At 43.4% G+C, this 22,333-nt stretch overlaps 1 protein-coding gene across 1 annotated transcript in view; it reads left to right on the top strand.

The window, feature by feature from the left end:
• The window catches only part of PSMB7 (proteasome 20S subunit beta 7), a 59,855-nt gene that overhangs the window by 7,528 nt on the left and 29,994 nt on the right, over window positions 1-22,333 (top strand). Inside the window, exon 5 of the mRNA XM_025922146.2 lies at window positions 2,179-2,294. Within this exon, the coding sequence (XP_025777931.1) occupies window positions 2,179-2,294 (116 nt within the window). The remainder of the gene's footprint in view (window positions 1-2,178; window positions 2,295-22,333) is intronic.

Raw genomic sequence — 22,333 nt, 5'->3', positions numbered from 1 at the left:
CATAAGGGAAGGAAGATAAGAGAGTTGGAAGCAAACCTTAGGAGACTTTTTTTTTTTTTTTTTTTTATGTTTGTTTGTTTTGGGGAGTGGGGAGGGACAGAGAGATGGAGACACAGAATCCAAATCAGGTTCCAGGCTCTGATCTGTCAGCACAGAGCCCGATGTGGGGCTCAAACTCACAGACTACGAGATCATAACCTGAGCCTAAGTTGGTCGCTTAACCAACTGAGCCACCCAGGCGCCCCAAGAGACTTTTAACTATAGAGAACAAACTGAAGGTTGGTGAAAGGAGATAGGTGGGCTAGATGGGTGATGGGTATTAAGGAGGGCACTTGTGATGGGCACTCGGTGTTATATGTAAGCGATGAATCACTAAATTGCACACCCTGAAACCAGTTTTACTGTATATGTTAACTAGAATTTAAATAAAAACTTGAAATTAACAAAAATAGTGTATGAGAAAACGTCACACAGATCTGGATCGTGTAGTGTTCTGTTGCATAGCTATATATATCAGTTTGTTTAGCTAGTTCTGTTTCCGCTTTTTTGGCATCATAAACTGTTGCAGTAAACATCCTTGTGCATTTATTTCTGTGTATCTGTCTTAGTATATCCTTAGAATTTGGTTCCTGGAAGTAGCGTTTCTGGGTCAGTTTTTGAGGATTACAATAACTTGCCAAAGTATTTTAGATTCTTTTAAAGACATCAGACAGAGGTTATATTTAGCTTGGAAGGGAACTAACTGATTATTGTTGACTTTATGTAAACACTGTGTCTGGTAGGCAGTTGGGGTAGTGGGTCAGGCACTGGACCTTGCTGGGGGTGGTGGGTCTGGTAATTCCCCCTCCTTATCCCAGAGCCCAGAGAGCTAGTCTTGACCCTGCTATTACCTCATGTGGCTTAGGACTTGTTTCTTTTCCTCTGCCTGGGCCTCTGTTTTAAGACTGTTTTAAAATCCTTTCCTGCCCTTTAATTTTTCACTTCTAACTGGAAGATTCTTTTTTTTTTTTTTTTTTTTTTTTTAAGATTTTATTTCTTTAATTTCTATACCTAGTGATCAAGATCAGGAGTCACACGCTGTACCAGGCACTCCTGGAAGATTCTTTCTGAAAGAACAGTTTGGTAGTCAGGCATGGGGGAAATATTGGACTTGCCTATTCTGGTTACCTAGAGCACTTCATGATGAGTAGTTATGTCTCAGACAGTCTGTAGTTAGGGCTTTGATTGGTTCTTGTGTTTATTTGTATCAGTTTTAACAATTATATCATTAGGCAAATTCAGCATGTGCTCATTTCATTTTTCTTCCCAAAGAGCTAAAGGCACATAGTGGAGGGCTTTAAATCTAGCACATTTATCTAGCATAGCAATTCTAATGGTAAAAAATGGAACAAATACAGGGAAAGCAATCTGTAGAGGTAGAAAACCAACCAGATAAAGGACACAGAGGAGGAGATAAGTGCATAATTACACGGAGGTAGGGTGGGGTGGGAAAGGTATCCCCTGCCATGTTCCTGAAGAGGCGTAGCTTCATCCTGTGGGCAGCGGCAGTGGGTTTTATAGGGTATTGTGGAGTTATTCCGCCGTTCACTTCCATGTATGATGAAATATTTTTCTCTTACCCAATATGAGCTTATATCTATGATTATAATTTTGTGGGTTTATTCAAAAGAGAAGGTGTTTTGACATGAGCCATCTTCCTGTGAGGCTGCGGTGAGGTGAGGTTGAGAATTTGAACAGCTTGAGTTTAGCTGCTCCTCAGAGTTCACTTTGAAAGTAGCTTATCTGCTAATCACTGCGAGGTGTGATGGGAAGGGTGCCGATAAATTTTGGAGTAAGTCAAGCTTGGCTCTGAGAGATTGGGCTGGCACTTAAGGTCTTTGGGTTCGTTTTCTCTTCTCTAAAGTGAGAATGATCCTCTTTTAAAGGGAGTTCTGTGTCTAAGGAAATAGGCACGTTGGAGGGCCTCACACAATTGAGTCTGTATGGGCTGATAGTGGTGTTCCAACTCATGTTCCTTCAGTCCACATTTTGTTCCCATCAAACAGTAACCACTTAATGAAACAGTAGCAGTGTAAGAAAGCCTTTTGTTGTCTGACTTCTCATACAGCTTTTGGGTAAGTTACAGTGATGCATTGTAGACTCATTTTTTTTTTTTCTTATACATACTCTGATCACCAGGTATCAAGGTTACATTGGTGCAGCCCTAGTTTTGGGGGGAGTAGATGTTACTGGACCTCACCTCTACAGCATCTATCCTCATGGATCAACTGATAAGTTGCCTTATGTCACGATGGGTGAGTGTAACATTTCCGTGATGTTTCAGAATCCTCTTATTTGCCAAGGTGGTCTCTTAAAGAGCTGGGCTATTTCCCATTAGAGGAGCCAGGGCAATATAGTGCTTTGATTCATTCTGCAACATTTATTGAGTTCCTCCTATGGGTTAGGCCCTGTTCTAGGTGCTTGGGATATAGCAGTGAACACAAGTTAAAGATTCTTGCTTGCATGGAGTTTGTATTTTAGTGGGGGTAGACAGACAGTAACAACAACTGTTATGAATATATTAATATTTTAGAAAGTGATAAATACTAGGAGAAAAAGTTATGCAGGTGATTCTGTACTACAGTTACACAAGATACTACCTTTGGGGGAAACTGGGTCGAGGCCGTATAGAAACCCAGTGTATTATTTCTTATATCCGCATGTGAATTTACCATCATCTCAAAACAAAAGGTTGAAAAAATTAATGCAGGGTAAGGGGGCTTTGGAGTGTGGGAGTGGAAGTCAGAATATAGTATTAAATAGAACAAAGTAGGCCTCAGGGTCAGGTTTCAGCGGAGAGAAGTTAGAGTGGAAGCCTCGTGGTGGGAACACGTCTAGTACATGCATTGACTTTTTTTTTTTAAGCGAGGGTGACTGGGGCCCCTCTTAATTTCTGAGAGATCAGAGACATTTAATTCCTCTCTGAACCTTGATTTCCTCACCTGTGAAATGGTATCAATAATATCTGCCATATACACCAGGTTGTAAGGATTAGAAGTAATGTATATAAAGGATCTGGTCAAATGCCTGGTCTATAATAGTGGTTACTCTTTTCAGACTAGCTTTCTACATTTGTATTTAGCTCTAAAGGCTAGTCACGAGTATTTTTTTTTTTTTTTTTAACGTTTATTCATTTTTGAGAGACACAGAGCACTAGTGGGGGAGGAGCAGAGAGACAGGGAGACACAGAATCCGAAGCAGGCTCCAGGCTCTGAGCTGTCAGCACAGAGCCCGACACGGGGCTTGAACCCACAAACTGTGAGATCATGACCTGAGCTGAAGTCAGACGCTTAACCGACTGAGCCACCCAGGCGCCCCAAGAGTAATTTTTGCTTTTAATGATCACACACACATGCGTGCACACACTTACACACAAAGGAGTGATAAAATTGGGATTTTCAAATTATGACTTTTATGTTAAATTTCTGAGTCAAATTGTGTAGGTGCAGAAATTTGAACAGGTCATGTGTAGCTGGTATTTTTCCAGCTGTTGTTTACCTCTTATGTTTTTTGTCTTGGTATCTTGGCTCTGAAGAGCTAGGAGAACTGCCTTGAATAGTTTGGAAATTGCCAGTTTGAGACCTTGCTCTTCCATCGTGCTCTCTAGCCTCTTAGAAGGTTTTTAGACAACAGATGTTCCCTGTTTGCTGGGGAGAATGATTTACCCCCAGATACCATCTGGGCGAGTCTTTGTAATTATTTTAAAATGAAGATACTTACAGTAATTTTAGAATTGTTCGGAACTGCTTTATTCAAATATATTTGTTATCTCCATCAAAGTACTGTTTTTATTTCTCCCTGTTTGATTGATGCCCTTAAATGGTGGTAAAGATGAATTAGCTCTTTCTCTTAAGTAGTTGCTTTTCTTCTTTTTTTTAACCGTAAAAGAATTTCACACTTGCAGAAAAGTAACAGTAATGTACAATGGACAGTCATATGTACTCTTTACTCATGTGTCAGTTAACACTTTAGGACACTTGTTCTCGCTTTCTGAGACCTTATTACCGTTAACTTTTTGTGTGGAGTCATTTGAGAGTAAGTAGCGGACACCATTATCCATCTCTGAATCCTTTGCCTTGTTCTCCTACGTTACCTTGATAAAATCATCACAGTCAGGAAATTTAATGTTGTTACAAAGCAGGTTCAGTTTTAAGCTGGGAAAATTGGTTTCTTTTGCTTTTGAACTGTAGTAATTTGTCTTCTGAGCCCAATCCCGAATTCAGGAAAAGTTGTTGAAAGTGAGCAGTCAGGCGGTTGTGCCGCATGTACTCTCCCTCCCGGTCGACAGTGAACTTGCTCTTCCAAGTCTAGCGTGTCTCCAGGGTGATGCTCCTCAGCCTGAACTCAACATGGCCTACTTCTGTTGAGAGATCTTTGCTCTACAGAGTCTGCTTTTGCTACCGTGAAAGACCAGATTAAGGAGCAGACATTTGTAACATCTGATGAATACACGAGTAAATGATTACTTTGAGCTGCAGTTTGTTCATCTGTTCATTTATGTGCCAACTATTTCTTGCCTTCCCTGTCTAGGCACTGTGGCTGGCTCCACAGATAGAGATGAACGCGTGGATCTTTGCCCTCGATATAGTCGCAGTGTAGTGAGGGAACCAGATGTATGAACTGACAAGGGCAGTAGGTAGCAAGGCCAGTGGAGGCCCGAGGGAGAAGGGATCACATAGAAATGGGAGGATCTCAGGAAAAGCTTTGCTTCACATGAACAGAATCTTAAAAGAAGCATAAGTTACCTTCATTCATCTATCAGATACTTACTTAGCACTCACGGTGTGCTGGGCACTGTGCTAGGTGCGGGAATACAGTGGTCAGCACAGCACCTGCCCTCAGAGCTTAGAGCCTCATGTGGGAGACAGGAATTTAAAAAGTAAGTACACATTCATCTGAAAGAATGCGCTGTGCTAAGTGCCCTGGAGGAAAAGAACAGTAATATGAGAAAGTAACAGGCAGGAATATGTGGATAATGGCTGTTTGGGAGGTCCTTACTGAGCAAGTGACATTAAAACATTTTCTAATGATAGTAATTTACGAACATGACAAAACATTCAAGTGGGAATATTACATGAAAAATAAGTGTGTTTCGTATTCCTCCTCCAAAGTAACCACGTTTAAGGTTTTTTTGGTGTTTTTTTTCCAGATAATGTTTTATGAAACCGCTTCATGTATCTGTATCAGTCTGTCACTGTTAAAGATACACAAATGAAGTCATACCAAACACACTGTTCCCTTACTGTTAACTTGTTTTGGAGAGGTTCTTTATCAGCACAAAAGTTCTTTATCATGTAGATCTGTATCACAATGACAACTGCATAGAAATGCATTATATGGCTGTATCAGTACTTAACCTATTCTATTGATGCATATTTCTGTACTTCAGATCAATTCCTAGCAGTGGAATTTCAGGATGAGGGTATGTGTATGTATTGTTCCTGGTCCTCTGTGGCAAGCGACAGAATTACTGGATCATTTAAGGAAAAGAGAAATATGTTGGAAAGGATAGTAGGTGGCTCATGGAATAGCTGGGAGGGCAGGAGCTGGATGTGGGGCCGCGAGCAGTGTCAGAAATCCTTCTGTGGCATAGGCTGCCGCAGGCGAGCACAGAGTGCTCCAGACCGTGCTGGGGCCACAGGTGCTGCTGGGGCCTGGCTCGGCCTCCCTGACTCTTCTGGAACGGATTCTTCCTGACATCCCTTTCACCACTGCCGGAGAGTTCCTTATTGGCTGGGGGGGGGGGAGGGAGAGGGAGGGCAGGGATGCTTCTAATTGGTGAAGTTTGGTCACTCGCTCCTAAGGGGGTGGGGTTCCCCAGAATAGGAAGGGAGTCATACTATACACACTGCCACTGATCAGCCCAGCAAAGTGGCAAAGGGCCATATAGCTCATTCTGCTTTTTGAGAGCTGTTGCCAAATTGCCCTCCGAAAAGATTGTACTAGTTTATATTCCCACCAAGAGAATGAGATTGCCGTTCTCTTAACAACCTTACCAACACTGGGTATTTGTGCCAGTCTGATGGGTGAAAGATGGGAAGACGTAGCACGTAAGCAGAGACCTGAATGGTAAGTAGAAATTTGCCAGGAATTCCTGCCCTGCTCCTTGTCCCCAAGGAGAGACTTCAGGCCCTGTGTGCACTAGGGACCTGTACGGTCGAGGAACTAAAGGGCCAGAGTTTGCTGGACGGGTGAGGCAAGTGCTCTGGGTGGGGGGAGTGCTCAATGCAGGGGGCAGAGCTGAAGCTAAGACCTTCTGGAAGGTGGAGTAGAGGTATGACTAGAAAGCTAGGCCCGAGAGGGTCTCAGTGATAGAGGCCAAGTTGTTTGGCTTTTGTCCTGGAGGTTCCCATCTAAAGTTTTCACGCCAGAGAAGGATGGGATAAGGTTTGCTTGTTAGAGCAGTCTTACGGCTGTCGGAAGGAGGATTGGCATGAGGGAGTCTGAGGCAGAGATGGAGATTGTGTCTGGCCAGAAATATTGAAGGTGTGGCGGGGTTTGGTGACAGTAGCGGTGGCCACTGTCTTTACAGCGAGCCCTCGGTAACCAGCTGACCATTAGACCAGATCGCAGGCGTCTGGCTTCCATCCTCTCCTGACTTCTCAATGCCGGTTCCTTCCTGGTTCTTGACTGCAGTGGCGCAGTTAGCTCCTTCACCTGGGGTCACCTCCCTTCCAGTTGGGCTGTAGGCCCCTTTTCCTGTCTCGTTTCCTGTTCCTCCTCTACCTGTCCCCTAGGCCTTTGTTGTAACAGAGGCACCTTGTACCTCTCGCCCTCCCCTGGGCTGGCTCCTACACCCCGCTGTTGTAGTGCTGCCTTCCTTCCGAAAGGCCTTTTCTGCCCCCAGTGTTTCTGCTGCTCATCCGGTGTCTAGCCCAGAAGCCAGTCCCTCGTGACTGCGCCAGGCTGGGTTAGCAGGTCCCTCTCGGGGCATTCCAGGATTCCCACCTTGTCTGCTCGGCCCAGCTCTTATGCCTTCCGCGCATGCGAATGTTTGGCGAATGTTTGAAATCTCTCAGAGCATAGAATCTGTCTTGCCTCCAGTGCCCCAGAGTCCTGTGTGACTCTGAATATTCGATGGCGAAATAATTTGCTGATTTGCTAACTGGCTTGTGTCAAAGAGTATCTGAAACTTAGCGTTAGAAACCTTAGCTGCTCGTTATTTTTGATGAACAGTTTCCAGTACTCTTGGAATGGAGTTGATTTATGATTTAGGTTGTGGTGCATATGGGGGGCCTGAGGTCCGCTGTGAGAGAATGGCACAAAGCATTGGGGTAAGGTTGTTTTTTTTTTTTTTTTTCTTTAAAACTCAGTATCATTTCACATTTAAAGCATCTTTGTGCCAGAGTCTCCTAGCGCTCTAGTGCTGTCACATTATTTTCAGTTAAAATTCTATGCGAGGGATGCTGCAATATGCTGTTTTATTGACGAGAGGCCTGAACTCAGATTAAGTGGTAACTTGCTTGTTATTGCGGCAAAGCTGGGATCTGGACTCTTCCGGCTCAGGCAGCCCTGGTACAACACGGCTGCTTTGATTTTACCTCTTACAGATGTTACTTCATTAAGCTATTAAGCCTTGCTTCTGAATACTGAAAATACCTCTACAGATTCCCAAAGGGCATTTATTTGTTTTGCCTATTTTCGACTGCCTGTGTGCGGATTTTCTATCCTGCATATTAAAAACGGTATTTGCTGAAACCACTTTGTAGTATCAAAGGAAAAATTTAAAAATTATACAGTTTTACCATCCAAGACAGCATGCTTTTTATTTTTTTGATTTTTATTTTTTCCAATCCAAGTCCGTTGTGAAGAGGAATGCTTTAGCAGAGAATATAAAATAAAACATAGTTTTTGTACTGTCCTGGCTTGGTGTTTGTCATTTTTTAAGTTGCTTTTAGCCATCGTTCCCTTTGGAGCAGGGCTGGCTCGCGTCTCTCCCTATGGCGATGGCAGGTGCGGCACTGCCTTTCTTCCTAACCAGCCAGTTCTTCTGGCTTCCAGTCGTTGCTGTCATCTTCCCTCCCTCCCTTCTCCTTTCCTTAGTTCTTTTTTTTTTTTTTTTTTTTTTGAGAGGGTAGGGAGCTGGATGTTGAGGGAAAAACCCCGCAATGGCCAAAATTTGGTGGATCTTGTTTTAATTCATGTTACAGTTGACTCTTGGACAGCAGGGGCAGGACATGGATTGAGGGTCCTGACACACTCCACCCCCCACCCCCAAACCCCCCCCCCCCCCGGGCACAGTTGAAAAATTTGCATGCAACTTTTGTTTTTAATGTTTGTTGATTGCGTGAGAGAGAGAGGGAGTGAGAGAATCCCAAGCAGGCTCCACGCCATCAGTGTGGAGCCTGACACAGGACTTGAACTCATGAACTGTGGGATCGTGACCTCAGCTTAACTGATTGAGCCACTGAGGTGCCCCTGAAAAATTTGTGTGTAACTTTTGACTCCCTCAACACTTAAGTACATAGTAGCCTATTGGTGACTGGGTAGCCTTGCTGATAACGTAAACAGTCCAGTAACACATATTTTGTATGTATTATGTACTGTGTTCTTTTGATAGAGTAAGCTGGAGAAAATGTTATTAAGAAAATCCTAAAGAAGAGAAAATACATTTAAAGTGCTGCCCTGTATCAGAAAAAAATGCATGTCTAAGTGGACCCATATGGTTCAAACCTGTTGTTATTGGGGGTGAGCTATAAACCAAACGTCAAACTACAGACACAATAGAAGGCCTTCCTGAACGAGATGTCCCATGCAGCATTAGCATCCACTGTGGAACTGAGGCTTTTCCTAAGTGTAGCTTAAGTGAGAAAATGAATATTTCATGGAAATTCCCATGTTTTAGTTAAGTTACGAGTTTTTTATTACGAGAAATAACAAAACTTTGTAATTAATCTTCTTTTTTTTTTTTTTTTCCCTGAATGATTTGACAGTAAGAGCTGGAAGCTACAAATTACCCGTAAGACAAGGGTGTCTAAATTTTGTCTACCCATGGGCTTGCATTGGCCACTAGCCAGGTGCCTGAAGGCTACTCTTAATTTACATGGAATAGAAGACACCTGTCTTGTCTTGTGCATCTTTAACATGTTGGCACAGCTTAGTGAGCATGGAGTCTAGGAGCTCCTCTCTGAGGTCTTGCTTTCCTCAGGACTTACTTGGGAGAAGAATGTATCCAGTTCCTTGTGGTGTGGCCCTTGGACAGCTTCTGTCCTAAAACCTCTTGTGGACGTGATGTTGACCATAATGACAGCAACGTTCAGTCAGCAGCTTACCCGTTGCATTGCCGGCAGCTGTCGTGAGATGCTTTACTGATTGAATCTTTGCAACATTGTGAAGCGGCTACGATCGTCCCTGTCTCACAGGTGCAGAAATCGAGGCTCAGAGAGGTGTGCTCACGGCAGACAGCCAGGGTGTGCGTGAACTGGGATGGGGACCCCAGCCTCTGTGACTTTTCTCCCTTGGCCGTATTATTGCTGTGAATGGTGTGTGGCATGTGGTCCAGACCAAATGTGATTTGGTGCATTCTCAAAGGAGAGGGCCCCTTAGGTTTTGTTTAATTATTATCTTTTTTAAGAGAATAATTTGCAAGAGACTGCAGGTGACTGATTAGTGTGATTGTTGAAAGCCAGGCAGGATTCTTTGATTTTTCTTTATTAAGAAAGGGAAAAGGGTTTGGGTTGTATATTATTTTATAGACAAAATGGGGGCTCTTTTAATTCTCAGATTAATTAGCTTTTTCTTTTAACTTGCCAGCTTTTCTTTATTAGGCAAACTGAAGTAGTGTCAGGAGAAGCTTGGGGACCATCTTTTGCTATTAGTTTGGCAGTGTTCCTTGTAGCGGCATTGGCAAGGTATATAAAATTTTTATTTTTGCCCACTTATTCACATAAGAATTAATATGAATACAATTTCAAGCATGACATTCCTGGAAATGAGGCCCTTGGACAATTTAGGAATACTAACTTAAGGAATAAACATTGGTATGCACCATTAGGGAAGACTTGGGGTCACTGCCAAGGCCATCCAGGTAAAATTTGATCTCTAGGTAAACTGGTTGTAGGATTTCCTAATTACTGGAATGTACCTCTCAAGCCCCAGTTTACAGAGCCCCCTAGCAATTAAAAAGATTTGGGACAGGGTAGTAAACGTACTGGATTTCTCACCTTGTGGGCAAAAAAAAACGAGTCTTAGAATTAAGTTGGAACATCAGTAGGGAATTCAGACCTGCCATTTTCTCCGTATTTTTACACTAAAGTGCAACCTTTGTGCAGACATTTTGATATCTCCGCATGACTTGATTTTGAAAATTTTCCTGCTCTGGATCAAATTAGTGCACTGCAAGATGACAAATGTTTTTTCTTTTTTTATTTTTTTTATTAAAAAGAATTTTTTTTTTCTTCTTAACGTTTATTTATTATTGAGAGAGCATGAGCATGGGAGGGGCAGAGAGAGGTGGAGGCACAGAATCTGAAGCAGGCTGCAGGCTCTGAGCTGTCAGCACAGAGCCCGACGCGGGGCTCGAACTCAAAAACCGCGAGGTCACGACCTGAGCCGAAGTCGGACGCTCAACCCACTGAGCCACCCAGGTGCCCCTACTTTTTAAAATTTTTTAAACTTTGTTTATTTTGAGAGTGAGAGAAAGTGCAAGTGAGGGAGGGGCAGAGAGATAGAGAGAATGAGAGAGAGAATCCCAAGCGAGCTCCACACTGTCAGCATGGAGCCTGATGTGGGGCCCGAACTCACAAACTGTGAGATCATGGCCTGAGTCGTAGTGGGATACTTAACCAACTGAGCCACCCAGGTGCCCCAGCAGTTGTTGCTTCTATGTTCATTTTCAACTCTTAAATCAGGTGTGGACTGAGCATCACCGCATGTGGTTCATAGGCCTACGTAAAAGTCGTTTCGGAGGCCGTGTGGACTTCATGGCTCCAGCATTGCTGGGGAGTCTTTTCCTAATAGTGTGGGCTGAGTGACTGTGTAGGGGTTCCACAACCATGAGTCTCTGTCAGTCCTAGACTGATGCTCAGACCCTGCTTTCCGCAGGTCAGGGGCTCTGCAGTGGACGGCACCCCATGCTGTTGGGGGCTTTGTCAGACAGCTAGGGACTTCTCAGAGCGGCATTTCTGTAAACCACCTGAGGCATAACCTAGAATCCTAGAGAAAGGCGGAGCCCCTGGCTCAGTCCTAGTCCTCCTTGTCCAGGGCTGCTCACCTAACCTTTCTGAACCCCAAGTTCCTCATTTCAAAAAAGAAACTGCATTTTTTTTTTTTTTTTGACTTGGGAAGGTCCCAGGGTTATGGGGATGCTGCAGTGTCACGTTGTGTGTGAACACTCTGTAAGAAACCATGTATTTTTCTGTGCATCTGGTGCTCTTGACATTGTTTTTCGAGGTAGTGTGGGAGTCCAGTTGGGTTCAGATCTAAGTCCGACATTTACTAGCTTTTGACCATGAGCATTGATTTCATCTGTAGAATGGGGGTTAGAGGAGCTCTCCCATGGGAAACCATACATAAAACATTCTTCGTAGCCCAGGGAAGGTGTTCAGTGCGCGATATCTTGATTATTTTAGTGCTAATACATTCCCTGTGTGCAGTTCTGTACGCTAAGATTTCTCTGGCAGTTTTCCTTCGATTAAGTACGGTGCATTTCAGAGGATTTAAAATGTACAATGCATGGATTTTATATTTTAACATTTGTGCTGCTGTGGAATACCAGGAAACGAAACCACTGGAAACCAAAGATTCACGGAAGTGGGATCATGCATCTTGATTCCTGGTTACTGTGAAGGTGGTATATGAAGCCAATAGATGGTGCCGTTATGTAAGAAAAAGAGAAAAATGTTTACTTCTAAAATTCATCATGTTGTTGCAGGGGATGTTATCTAGCCAGCCCTCCACAGCTCTTAATCTTTTCTAATTAAAGTGGACTTTGTTCTTGGTTCCGTGTAAAAAAATATTTAATGTCTCCTCTAGGTAAAATTGAATTAATACATAGGGTGCTATTCCACCTGTTTTTTTTCCTGCTCTGACATTTTACCGTCAAAGTCTTTTCTGACTTGAGTTCAGTCCTTCGTCCACCCCCAAGTCAAAGCCCTTGCCGGCAGTACTCTTCAGAACAGTGAAATGCAGCCCTTGGAGTTTTAATTTCTTTGCTTTAAACCCTGCTGCAGAGAGAGTGAGGCTAACTAATTCATCTTTACCTGCTCTTGTTTCAGAAGTGGGCCAGAATTGGCCCTGCTACAGGAAAGGGCCTTCATTCTCTTATAACCTAGTGTTCGATGGTCTTTTACTTGAGACAGACTAAGCGGAAAGTCATTTTATGCATCGGAACACTTTTCACTGTGGAGTTCATTAGAGCAGGGATTTGCTGTCAGCCGTATCTGTCATGACTAGCTGTGTGACTTTGGGTAGGTTCCTTCACTTGTCTGGACTTAGTTTTTTTCAGTCTATAAAATGGAGGTAAAACCAGCTCGTCCCCAGATGGACTAAGTGAGAAAATACATGTAACCGTGCTTTGCGCATTTTTCCACCCTGTAGGATTTCTTATTTGCACACAGGCTCTGTGGACCAGATAAACCTTTCCTGGTGATTCAGGCCGGGTGTGTCTTACAAATTATTAAACTCTGTGGTCCTTGGTCCTTGAGGGTCTGAGGGACATGAAAACTTGAGAAAGGCCTGCAAAGTGGGACAACCTGTAATTTGGGAAGTTGTTTTGAAACGTGGACCAGAGTGAAGGATGCCTGTGAAAGACCTGTCCGTTCGGACTGCCTTGAGCTCCTCCAGCAGGAGGGAGGAGTGGGTGCCCCGCGCCCACGGTGCTGAGTGAGCTTCGGTGTCCTGGGGTGGCCTAGTGCTGCGGGAGACTGAGTGAGAGAGGCCTGTTTTACGAGGATTTCATCCTCCGTCTTATCCCCGAAGCATAGGGTTAGGTGGCTCCTCTCTTGGAAGGAGAACCGTTTCCATCCTCATACCGTGGCGTTTCTTAAAAATACATTAATGAAACATTCACTTTTGAGGCCTGGATGCCCTGATTTTAGTCTTAAGAATTCGTGTTTTTAGCTTGTCAGGTCAGTGAGATGTTGCAGTTGCAGTTATAAAAAAAAAGTCCCTGTTTCCTTCAAGTGGCATTTTAAATTACTTACTTAGAGTAAAATTTAACTCCTTTTTGACTATATCTAGAAAAGGAACTGCATTTTTTTGGGACATTAGTTTTTGAGTGAAAATGTCGTTGGATGCTTTAAAAATCTATTTCTAAGCATATTAAATGGAATAATTTTTTTTTTTTATTCATTGGAAATAAAAGGTAGACTCTTTGACATTGAGGTACATTTGCTGATGAAAAGGAAGCATTCTTTCCCCTCACGAGGGGTTTAAATGTAATACTCAGTGCTTACTCAGGAGTGAAAACATCAAATTAAACTGTTTATGCTGACAAAGGACAAATCTGGATTTCAGCAACCCATGCAAGATTGTCTTGATTGCTTGGCCTGCCTCGCCTGGAAGCTTTTGGCCAGGACTTATAATGAAATGCACGCATACAATTAAACCATTTCAAGTCGGTGTCTTGGGTTTTCCCAAGCGATGTGAGGTGCTCCACTGCTCTCTAGTGGCTGAATGTGGTCCCCTAGCGCCAGCATTGCTTTATATTCATAAATCAGCTCTTCATACATTGGCAGTGTTGGCCTCCAGAGCAGGCAGTAACACCGGGAGACTAGTCCTTGTAGACAGGAACGGAGTGAAAAATGATCCCAACCCATGGGTCTGCGGAAAGCACCGAATTTTACCCGGGACGAGTAGCCAGTTGACAAACAATGAGCAAGTGTGAGTAAGCACTCTGTCTGGGAGATCTGACACTGATGGATTAGAATGTTCTGTGTGTTACTCTCTTATCGCTGCATACATCTTACACCTTGGCAGGCCACGGTGGCAAACAGGTCCTTGGGCACTTAAAACAGACCGCTCCTTAGCAGAAGGAGCAGCTTTTTTCCTGAAAAGCTCTGGTTAAATTGATTTGGGGGAAAAGCAGTAGAAATCCATTTCCGGCTGCCTGTCAGAACTTCATGACTTTGAGAAAAGAAATTTTGAAGACCTCTGTTTCCATTAAAACTGCCAACCCTGGAACTTGTTGAGGATGATTATATAAAATAGCTCCTGGAGGACGGGGACTTTGTCTTAGAGTAATTACAATAGCTAGTTTTTATTGGGCTTTTCCTGAGTGCCAGGCCTTCTGCTTTCTGTGTCCTTCAAGCTTCCCAGCCACGCAGTGAGGAAGATCCATTCTGCCGTCCTCTCCGTTGTACGTTGTACGGGGGTGGAAGCTAAGGCCAGGGCTGCGTGGCTGCCATACTTGCAGCTTTCGGGCGACAGTCGCACTGGGCTCGGAGTGATGGTGCGTCCTGGAGCAGCTTGGCCGCCTTGCGGGGCGGGGCTCTCAGCGCCTCAGTGATGTGCTGGGGCAGACGGTGAAGTGCCGGAATTGTGCCCCCTCCTGCACAGCAGTGTGCCCTCTGATCCCGCTGCCTGGCGGGCTCCTGGGATGGTTTGTTTGAAGGAAGGAGGGGAAGTCGCCCTTCTGAAACGTGGAGCCACGAGACCTGGGCTTGAATCTTGGCTCCACTTCTTATTGACTGTATTGCTTTTGCTAGTTGAGCCTGTTTCCTTGCCTGTAAAGAGAGGAAATACCTACATCGCTTGAGTTCAGAGTCTGGGACCTAAAAGGCTCTCAGTAAGTGCTTTCCCCTTTTCCCGTCTGGGATTTTGTGAGCATAGACCTTCTTAGAAAAAAGCAAATTCTGCCTGCTGGCTTTCAGTTCCTTCTAAGAGTTGGACTTAGAGCACTGGGTTTTAGAAAATTCTTTCAGTCTTTAATTTCTTCAGCATGTCTAAAAACATAGATTCTAGAATTGCTGAGTTTGATTTCGTGCTTTAAAGAACACTATGAAAATAACATCTCATGGCTTTTTAACAAAATTCTTCTGCCCTCAAGCTCTATCAGTTCAGGTGTTTTTGAATATACAGAACAGGTAAAAGTGATCGATAGTAAAATTTTCTTGATACCCTTCCTATTTTGTCCTGAATTCCTTCTGAAAAAGTGAAGGTCGCACTCACTGAAGCACTGATGCTGATAAGCTAAGATCAGAAATACCTTCAGAGGTTTTAGAAAATGGAGACTAGGGGCGCCTGGGTGGCGCAGTCGGTTAAGCGTCCGACTTCAGCCAGGTCACGATCTCGCGGTCCGTGAGTTCGAGCCCCGCGTCGGGCTCTGGGCTGATGGCTCGGAGCCTGGAGCCTGTTTCCGATTCTGTGTCTCCCTCTCTCTCTGCCCCTCCCCCGTTCATGTTCTGTCTCTCTCTGTCCCAAAAATAAATAAACGTTGAAAAAAAAAATTAAAAAAAAAAAAGAAAATGGAGACTAATTTCATTGTTCTTTTTATTAAAAAAATTTTTTTGAATGGGCTTGTTTTAAAATAAATAGAACAGGTTCTTGAGTGGCATTGCTAAACAGTGAACGGCATCTGTTTAATCATTTAAAACATTTAACTAAAATTTCAATCCCATTTGAATTTCCAAGCAAAACTACACAAATTAACCATACCCAGATGTGTGCTAATCATTCTGCTGAAATACGAAGAAAAAGCAATTTAGAAAGCATGCTTTTTTTGCAGTGGGGAGCTAAGAAAATATAGCTGTTTCCAGGCTTACTTGTTAATCTTGATTTCACGCGTTTGGTTTTGCTACGTAAGAGGCCACGTGTTGGAATGGAAGGAGCATCAGAACGATCTGGGTTCAAAATCCCAGATTTGCTGATCAGATTGGTTATGTGATGTGGGCAAGTTCCTCACCTCCTAGATTCTGTCTCCCCTTTTGTAAGATGGGACTACTCCGATCTGCCATGTCTGAAGAGCAGACAAAACCAACGGGACTGTGCTTTGAAATTTTTTAAACACTATGTGTACTGTGTTATTGTGGTCTGTTTAGTGATTTGTGTGCCACAGTGTAGACTTCTGGATAAGTGGGAGCTGGCTTGGGGCTGATCTGCTCAGAGGACTTCATGATAAAGATGCTTTTACCTTGAAGGCCGTAGTAAGGAGGCCCTCCTCAGGACAGTGGTAGACACGGTGTGTATATTTGTTTGAGATGATTGATTGCTGTCGTTCCTTGGAAGTATTGACTCCTGCATGGATTGACCTTCAGGCCCCTGGACACAAATTTCAGGAATCAGCTGCATGCTGCTGCTCTTAGCATGATGGTGACAGCTGGCAAGATCTTGGGGTTTTTGCTTTTGCTTTTTGCTTTTTCCATCTCTGTACCATGTCAAATTCTTACTTTTTCCAAGTTTATACCTTAAAAAAATTGTAAGTAATGTCTGGTCTTTTGAAGAAAAATTAAAAAAAAATGTGGGTAAACAAAATAGTATCACTCAGATATAAGCATAATATTTTGACTTATATTTTTCTAGATTTGTGTAGTATGTGTCATAGAAGCTTCTGTGTTAACATTGCTTTGGAACATGTTTTTCCCCTCTTGAATATTTTATCATGGACATCTTCTTATTGCCAAAAAAATATTGTGTTAATGACTGTATACATAATATTGTGTATTTTTTCCTATTGTCTGATTGTTTACCTCTAGTGTTTTGTTTTGTTTTTTGTTCTGCTAATCTAAACAGTGATCTTTTTATATACATAGTTTGGGTACTTATCCATTTATTTCTTAAAATAACTCTAGCAGTGGAATTGCTGGTGGAGATGTATAACTTTATCCTTTCTGATTGATGTTTCTGAGTTGCCTGATAAAAAAGTTCTATTCATTTTTGCTTCTACGAGTGTGTTAGATTTGCCTGTTTCACAACACCTTTGTCAGCCCTGGGTATTATTTTTTTAATCTTTGTTAAATGTAAAAGTCAAAAAATGATTATTTAATTTAAATTCATATTTCTTTGATTACTAGTGAACTTGAACAGTGTTTCTAAATGTACAGGCCTGTCACATTTTTTCTTTTTTTGTCAACTGCTGTGTCCTTTTTTCTGTTGGCATATTGGTGTTCTTTATCTGTGAGCCCTTTTTATTTATTGATGCCCTACATGTTGCATATATTTTCCTGAGTTTCACAGCCTATATTTTACATTGTTTACAGAGGTTGTTCCCCCCCCCCCCCCGCCCCCAAACCAGTGGCCTGCTGTTAATAAGAGCAGATACTTCATTTTAAAATATTGGCTGGAGCTGTGGCCCCTTGGCATTTTTGCCTGGGACCCCCTTCTCCTGGAGGTTAGCAGTGTGGATGGCCCCCACTGTCATCTTGAAGCGGGTTAGGCCCCGACAGTCAGAGATGGGGAGCAGACCTGCTTTCCGGGACCCCACAGGGTATCTGTTGTGGGAGGAATTCTTTTAATGGCCACCAAACAGGAGCAGCCAGGGTGCAGTGGTACCCACCTGGTGGCTGCAGTGGATCAGGGAGCGCAGGGCAGTTCCTGGCCCCCTCAGGCGGAAGAGGGCTGCGTTCTGTATCCTTCCCCCATCCCTGTCTCCACAGCTTGGCTGCTGGGTGGTTTGGGAGTCCCAAGGGGTTGAGCAGGGAGGAGGTGGGAGGTGAACTAGGGACATACGGTGGGTGCCGGAGGTGAGTCAGTGGATAGGGAGCCACCACTATGTCTTGCACCATTCTCTTTTCTTTTTCTTTCTTTCTTTCTTTTATTATTTATTATTTATTTATTTGGAGAGAGAGAGAGAGGGGGAGAGAGAATCCCAAGTAGACTCCTGCTTGTCCGCACAGAGCCCGAAGCGGGGCTCAATCTTACGACCGCAAGATCATGACTTCAGTCGCTGTCAAGAGTCGGACGCTTAACCAACTGAGCCACCCAGGTGCCCCGCACCATCGTCTTTCTAAAAGCTGGTCACTGATCGCACCTCGTTTTTCTGTTTTGTTTTTTTTTTAATTTTTTTTTTTTTTAACGTTTATTTATTTTTGAGACAGAGACAGAGCATGAACGGGGGAGGGTCAGAGGGAAGGAGACACAGAATCTGAAACAGGCTCCAGGCTCTGAGCTGTCAGCACAGAGCCCGACGCGGGGCTTGAACTCATGGACCGCGAGATCATGACCTGAGCCGAAGTCGGCCGCCTAACCGACTGAGCCACCCAGGCGCCCCTCGTTTTTCTGTTTTAAAGAGCTTCGTTCTGGAAGCAACACTGGCTACTCAGCAACTGTGGGTGGGCTGCAAAAGGCAGCCTTGGTGGAGGTTGCTAAGGAGCAGCTACATGGAGACTACGAATGAGATGGGCTGTCTAGTAAAATGCGGGAGCCCACGGAAGGCATTTTACCCCTGTGGTATCACAGAGGTTTGGACCAGACCAGGACATATAATATGACCTGGTTTTGTGGGTTTAAAGCCTTTTTTTCCTTTTGAACACTGAACTTGCTTCACATCTGAGTTTGTCTTATATTCACCCCAGTATGGTAAATTAGGCAATAAATGTCTTTTCCACTTTATCAAGGCATTTATTGCTATCATCACTCCTTCAGGGCCAGCTCAGAGTTTTCCCCAGCTCCTTCATTTGGACAGGTGTCCTCAAATCAGCCTGGCTTAATTCAGCAGATTCTATTTAGTGCTTGCTGTGTGCCTGAGACTGCTAGGGATGGGGGTGCAGATACGAACCCTCGTGGTGGGGGTTGGTCAGGGAAAGCTTGTGGGAAGAAGCAGTCTCTCGGCTGGGGTTTGAAAGGTGACTAGGAATCCTGTAGACCGTCAAGGGGGCAAAGGGCATAGCATGTGCCAAGGTGGGATTGACTTCAAGTGGTATAATTTAGGAAATTACTATCAGTTTTATGTTGGTGGGATGTCAAGTGTATGTGTCAGGGCTGAGGAGGGGGTCGAGGGAGACAGAGACCCGATCGTGGAAGGTCATGCACGTCTGCTCTGGCCAGTTGTGGTAGGAGAGGGTGACTGCCTCAGGTCACGCCTGAGACAGAGTCCTGCCGTGTGTTTATTCTGTAATGCCAGACAAGAAGCTTTACCGCTTTAGTGGGGTGACTGAATGGCATGACGTGATGCGTAGCCCATGGCGGGTGCTCAGTGTGCCCTGGTTTCTTCCTCCTTGGCTGCCTTCTCCTCCCTGCTGTTAGATAAGCTCTTTGAGGTCAGGTCTCACACCTCTTGCTCCTTGAGCCCATCCTGCATTTGTGGAAAGCATCCTCCCTCTGACCTGTGTTTCCTTCACCTGACATGCCTGCCGTCTGAAGCAGAGGCCCTTGTCTCCTGGCCTTTCTGTTCATGCATTCCTGAACGGGAAGCCAGGTACTTCTGACTAATTGTCTAAGGTGACCTTGGTTTTGGAATAGAAAACCAGTGTAAATGCTCCTTAGAAGATCGTTTGCCTTGGTTTTGGATTTGGAAGTGCCACGTTTGGGTAGGTTGATGCTGAAATAATGGAATGTATCAGGGCATTTCTGTGGCTTAAAAATGGGATATAATATTTAAACATTTTGTCGGTCCGTGGCTGCTATACTAGTGTGGCATTAGGTGATGTACTGTATATAGTTTTAAGTGGCATGGAAGCAAGATCTAGGAAACCTGAGTGAAATTATTAAAGAATACCGGTCTCCTGGAGTTTACCATCTGTTTTTTCTTTTGAATGGCCAGCTTCCGTTCCTTCCCCCAGTTGCATTGCCTTGAAATTATGTGAGGATTTGCATCTTGTTCTCTGGCCACTTTGGGCAATTGCAGTCATTTTTGAAATTCTGACTTCAGTTTTCTAAATAGCCGACACACGTTCAGGGTTTCCTAGAAACCTGTTGACAAAAAGTCCACGGCTCTCCGTCTCCTAGCGCTTCCACGGATTTCTGAAAAGGGGGCGCCAGAGTCCTCCTTTCCTAAAAAGCTGGGAGCAGGAGCTAATTTGCAAGTGATTTAGAAATTGTTTTTAATGTTGAATTTCCCTTTCTTTTCAAGTTTATTTGGAGTCTGCTTATCTTTGATCTCCGGAGCAGCAGAATCAGGCAGTTTAGCAAGTCTGCCTTCCAGAAGACTTCTCCATACCATGCCTGTGCTCTGTAGGTTGGAGTGTGTGTGTTGGGGGCGTGGTGTGAAAGGGGAAGTGGAAATACAGCGGGATAAATACCCCCGTGTCCTTTCTACATTGACCTCACCTGCAGCTTCCAGCTCTTGAAAAAAAAGTCATCCTCTCTGATAATGTGAGAAGCATCCCCACACTGAAGAGACTCTTTTTTGGGCAACAGTTTAGACATAGTACATAATTTCTGCTTATAGAAATTTTGCCTGCAGCATTGTTCCCTAACAGGAAAAATAATATTTTTGATAAGGGAAGAATTATTACATTGAGAGGAAAGTACTTTTCATTCTTTAAAATATTAGATGAAGCTAAACAGAAGGAAATATATGTGCCCAGGAAAAATTAGAGTAAAATTAACCTGTTTATTATGGTGAACTGCCAAAGAAAGGGTGACCTGAGAGAAAAAGAACAGGGCTGGTAATTTTTAAGGAAAAATGTCTTTTAAGGTAAGCTTAAGCTTAGTTTTCTCTTATACAGTAATTGATTACAGTTTTGCACAAAGTTGTTAGCTTTTAGGTTCCCTGCCCTTCCCTGTCTTGTCCTAACGTTTATTTCAGGCCTCTGGTACATTTACCTGTAGCTCTTCAGAGGGAGATGCTTGAGCCAGATTGGATTAGGCAAGGCTGCTCTTGGGCACATTTGGTGTCTAGAAATGTTTTCTTCCGAGATTTTCTTACTTGCAGTTTTCTTGTTTCTTCATGAGAGCTGGCCTCTGTTTTCCGCACAGAACCAGCTTGTCTTTTTACTGAAGTCCAAGACTGGCTCTCACCTGGGCCTTAAAACTGGAGTTACTTTTTCTTCTTGATCCCTGAATCTCAGAGTAAACGAGTGACTCACAGAACGTTGGTGGACTTTGACTCTATTTTCAGGTTTTCAAGGACATGTTTATTAACGAAATTCAGAGGCTTGGCTTTGGTGAATTTGCTCTTGCTTATCTGCTGGTTTTATTTGGATGCACTGGTTTTATAGCTGTTTAATTTCTCTCCTTTCCAAAGGGCTTTTAATATCTCTTTAGATCCCCCCCCCTTTTTTTTTAAGGAGAAAAAAAATGGTAAGAGGGGAGAATGGGGTTGCCTTTTGCTCCCAAGCCTAAATGAATAGTCATTGCTTGTAATACCGGTCTACACTTGACGCTTCCTACTGCTTTAGATGTGATGTATCCGGTGCTGGGAAGGTAATGATCCTCAACCACAGCAATATTCCATAACAGGAGTATCTGTCATATTCATCGGGATTACCATGTTCGTTGATTTGTGTCTGTAAATCTGCTGTTTCTACCCTTTAAATTTGATCTATAATTGGACCTCCTTAAATGGTTCAGATAAGGTAGTCTGTATTTTCTCAATGCAGCGTGGCTGTCAGCTTCTCCTTTTTCATTATACATTCAGCAGACTTGATAAAATCAGCAGGACACCTCATTTGAAACTGTTTAATCGCTGCCTTTTTCCTTTGCTAAAACCATTGAGGTGGTCAAGCGATGTACACAAATCATTTTAAATAGAAAATATGGTTTTCTCTGTGACCCAGCTAAATAGATAGTGTTATGCAAAACAAGTTAAAAAGTAATAAATGCCAAAAAAATCTTCTAATTGGAGTAAAAAATTGTGGGCAACTCTATCCTCTCTCCAAAAGTACAGTATCCTGAAATATTGCCAGGACTCTGTAAAGACAAGATGATGGTTTTCTAAAGATTCTCTGGTTTCTGAACAAAGCAAGTTTAAATTTTCAAATAGTGCTGAGCTGCCTTTTACATTCATTCAAAGGGGGCCCACGCTTATTTGTAATGCCTTTATATCCTACTTTTGTAGGGAGAATTTGCTGTCTGTTAATATCTATGCAGCATAACCTTTCAGCCATTTGCTATTGTGATAATAAATTTTTGTTTCTTTGTCTGTCATTTTGTCTACTCAGCTGTTACTCTTCAAAGTGCGAACTAAAAATAATAGCTCCAAATAAATGCCACATAATAAAGTGTTTTACAGTTGAAGCCGGAATAACCTGGTGGCTGCGGCTCGCAGGCCTATTACCATTGCCGGTGCTGTGGTTTCTTCCCCGTGTGTCAAGGTGACTCTACCAGGGCCAGCTCATTAAAACAATCTATTCTTTCTAACTGGCCTGGTATTTAGCGCTGTACCCAGCAGCCTGCCAAGGCACAGTTGTGGAGCACAGGTCTCAACAGCGTAGGATGTATGAAATTATGTGCCATTCACTTTTTTGAAAAAATACAA

The sequence above is a fragment of the Puma concolor genome, chromosome D4, assembly GCF_028749965.1.
Source record: "Puma concolor isolate L17-30 chromosome D4, mPumCon1.1.hap2, whole genome shotgun sequence".
NCBI lineage: Eukaryota > Metazoa > Chordata > Mammalia > Carnivora > Felidae > Puma > Puma concolor.
The sequence above is the reverse complement of the archived record's forward strand: the minus strand, read 5'-3'. Positions and strand labels throughout refer to the sequence as shown.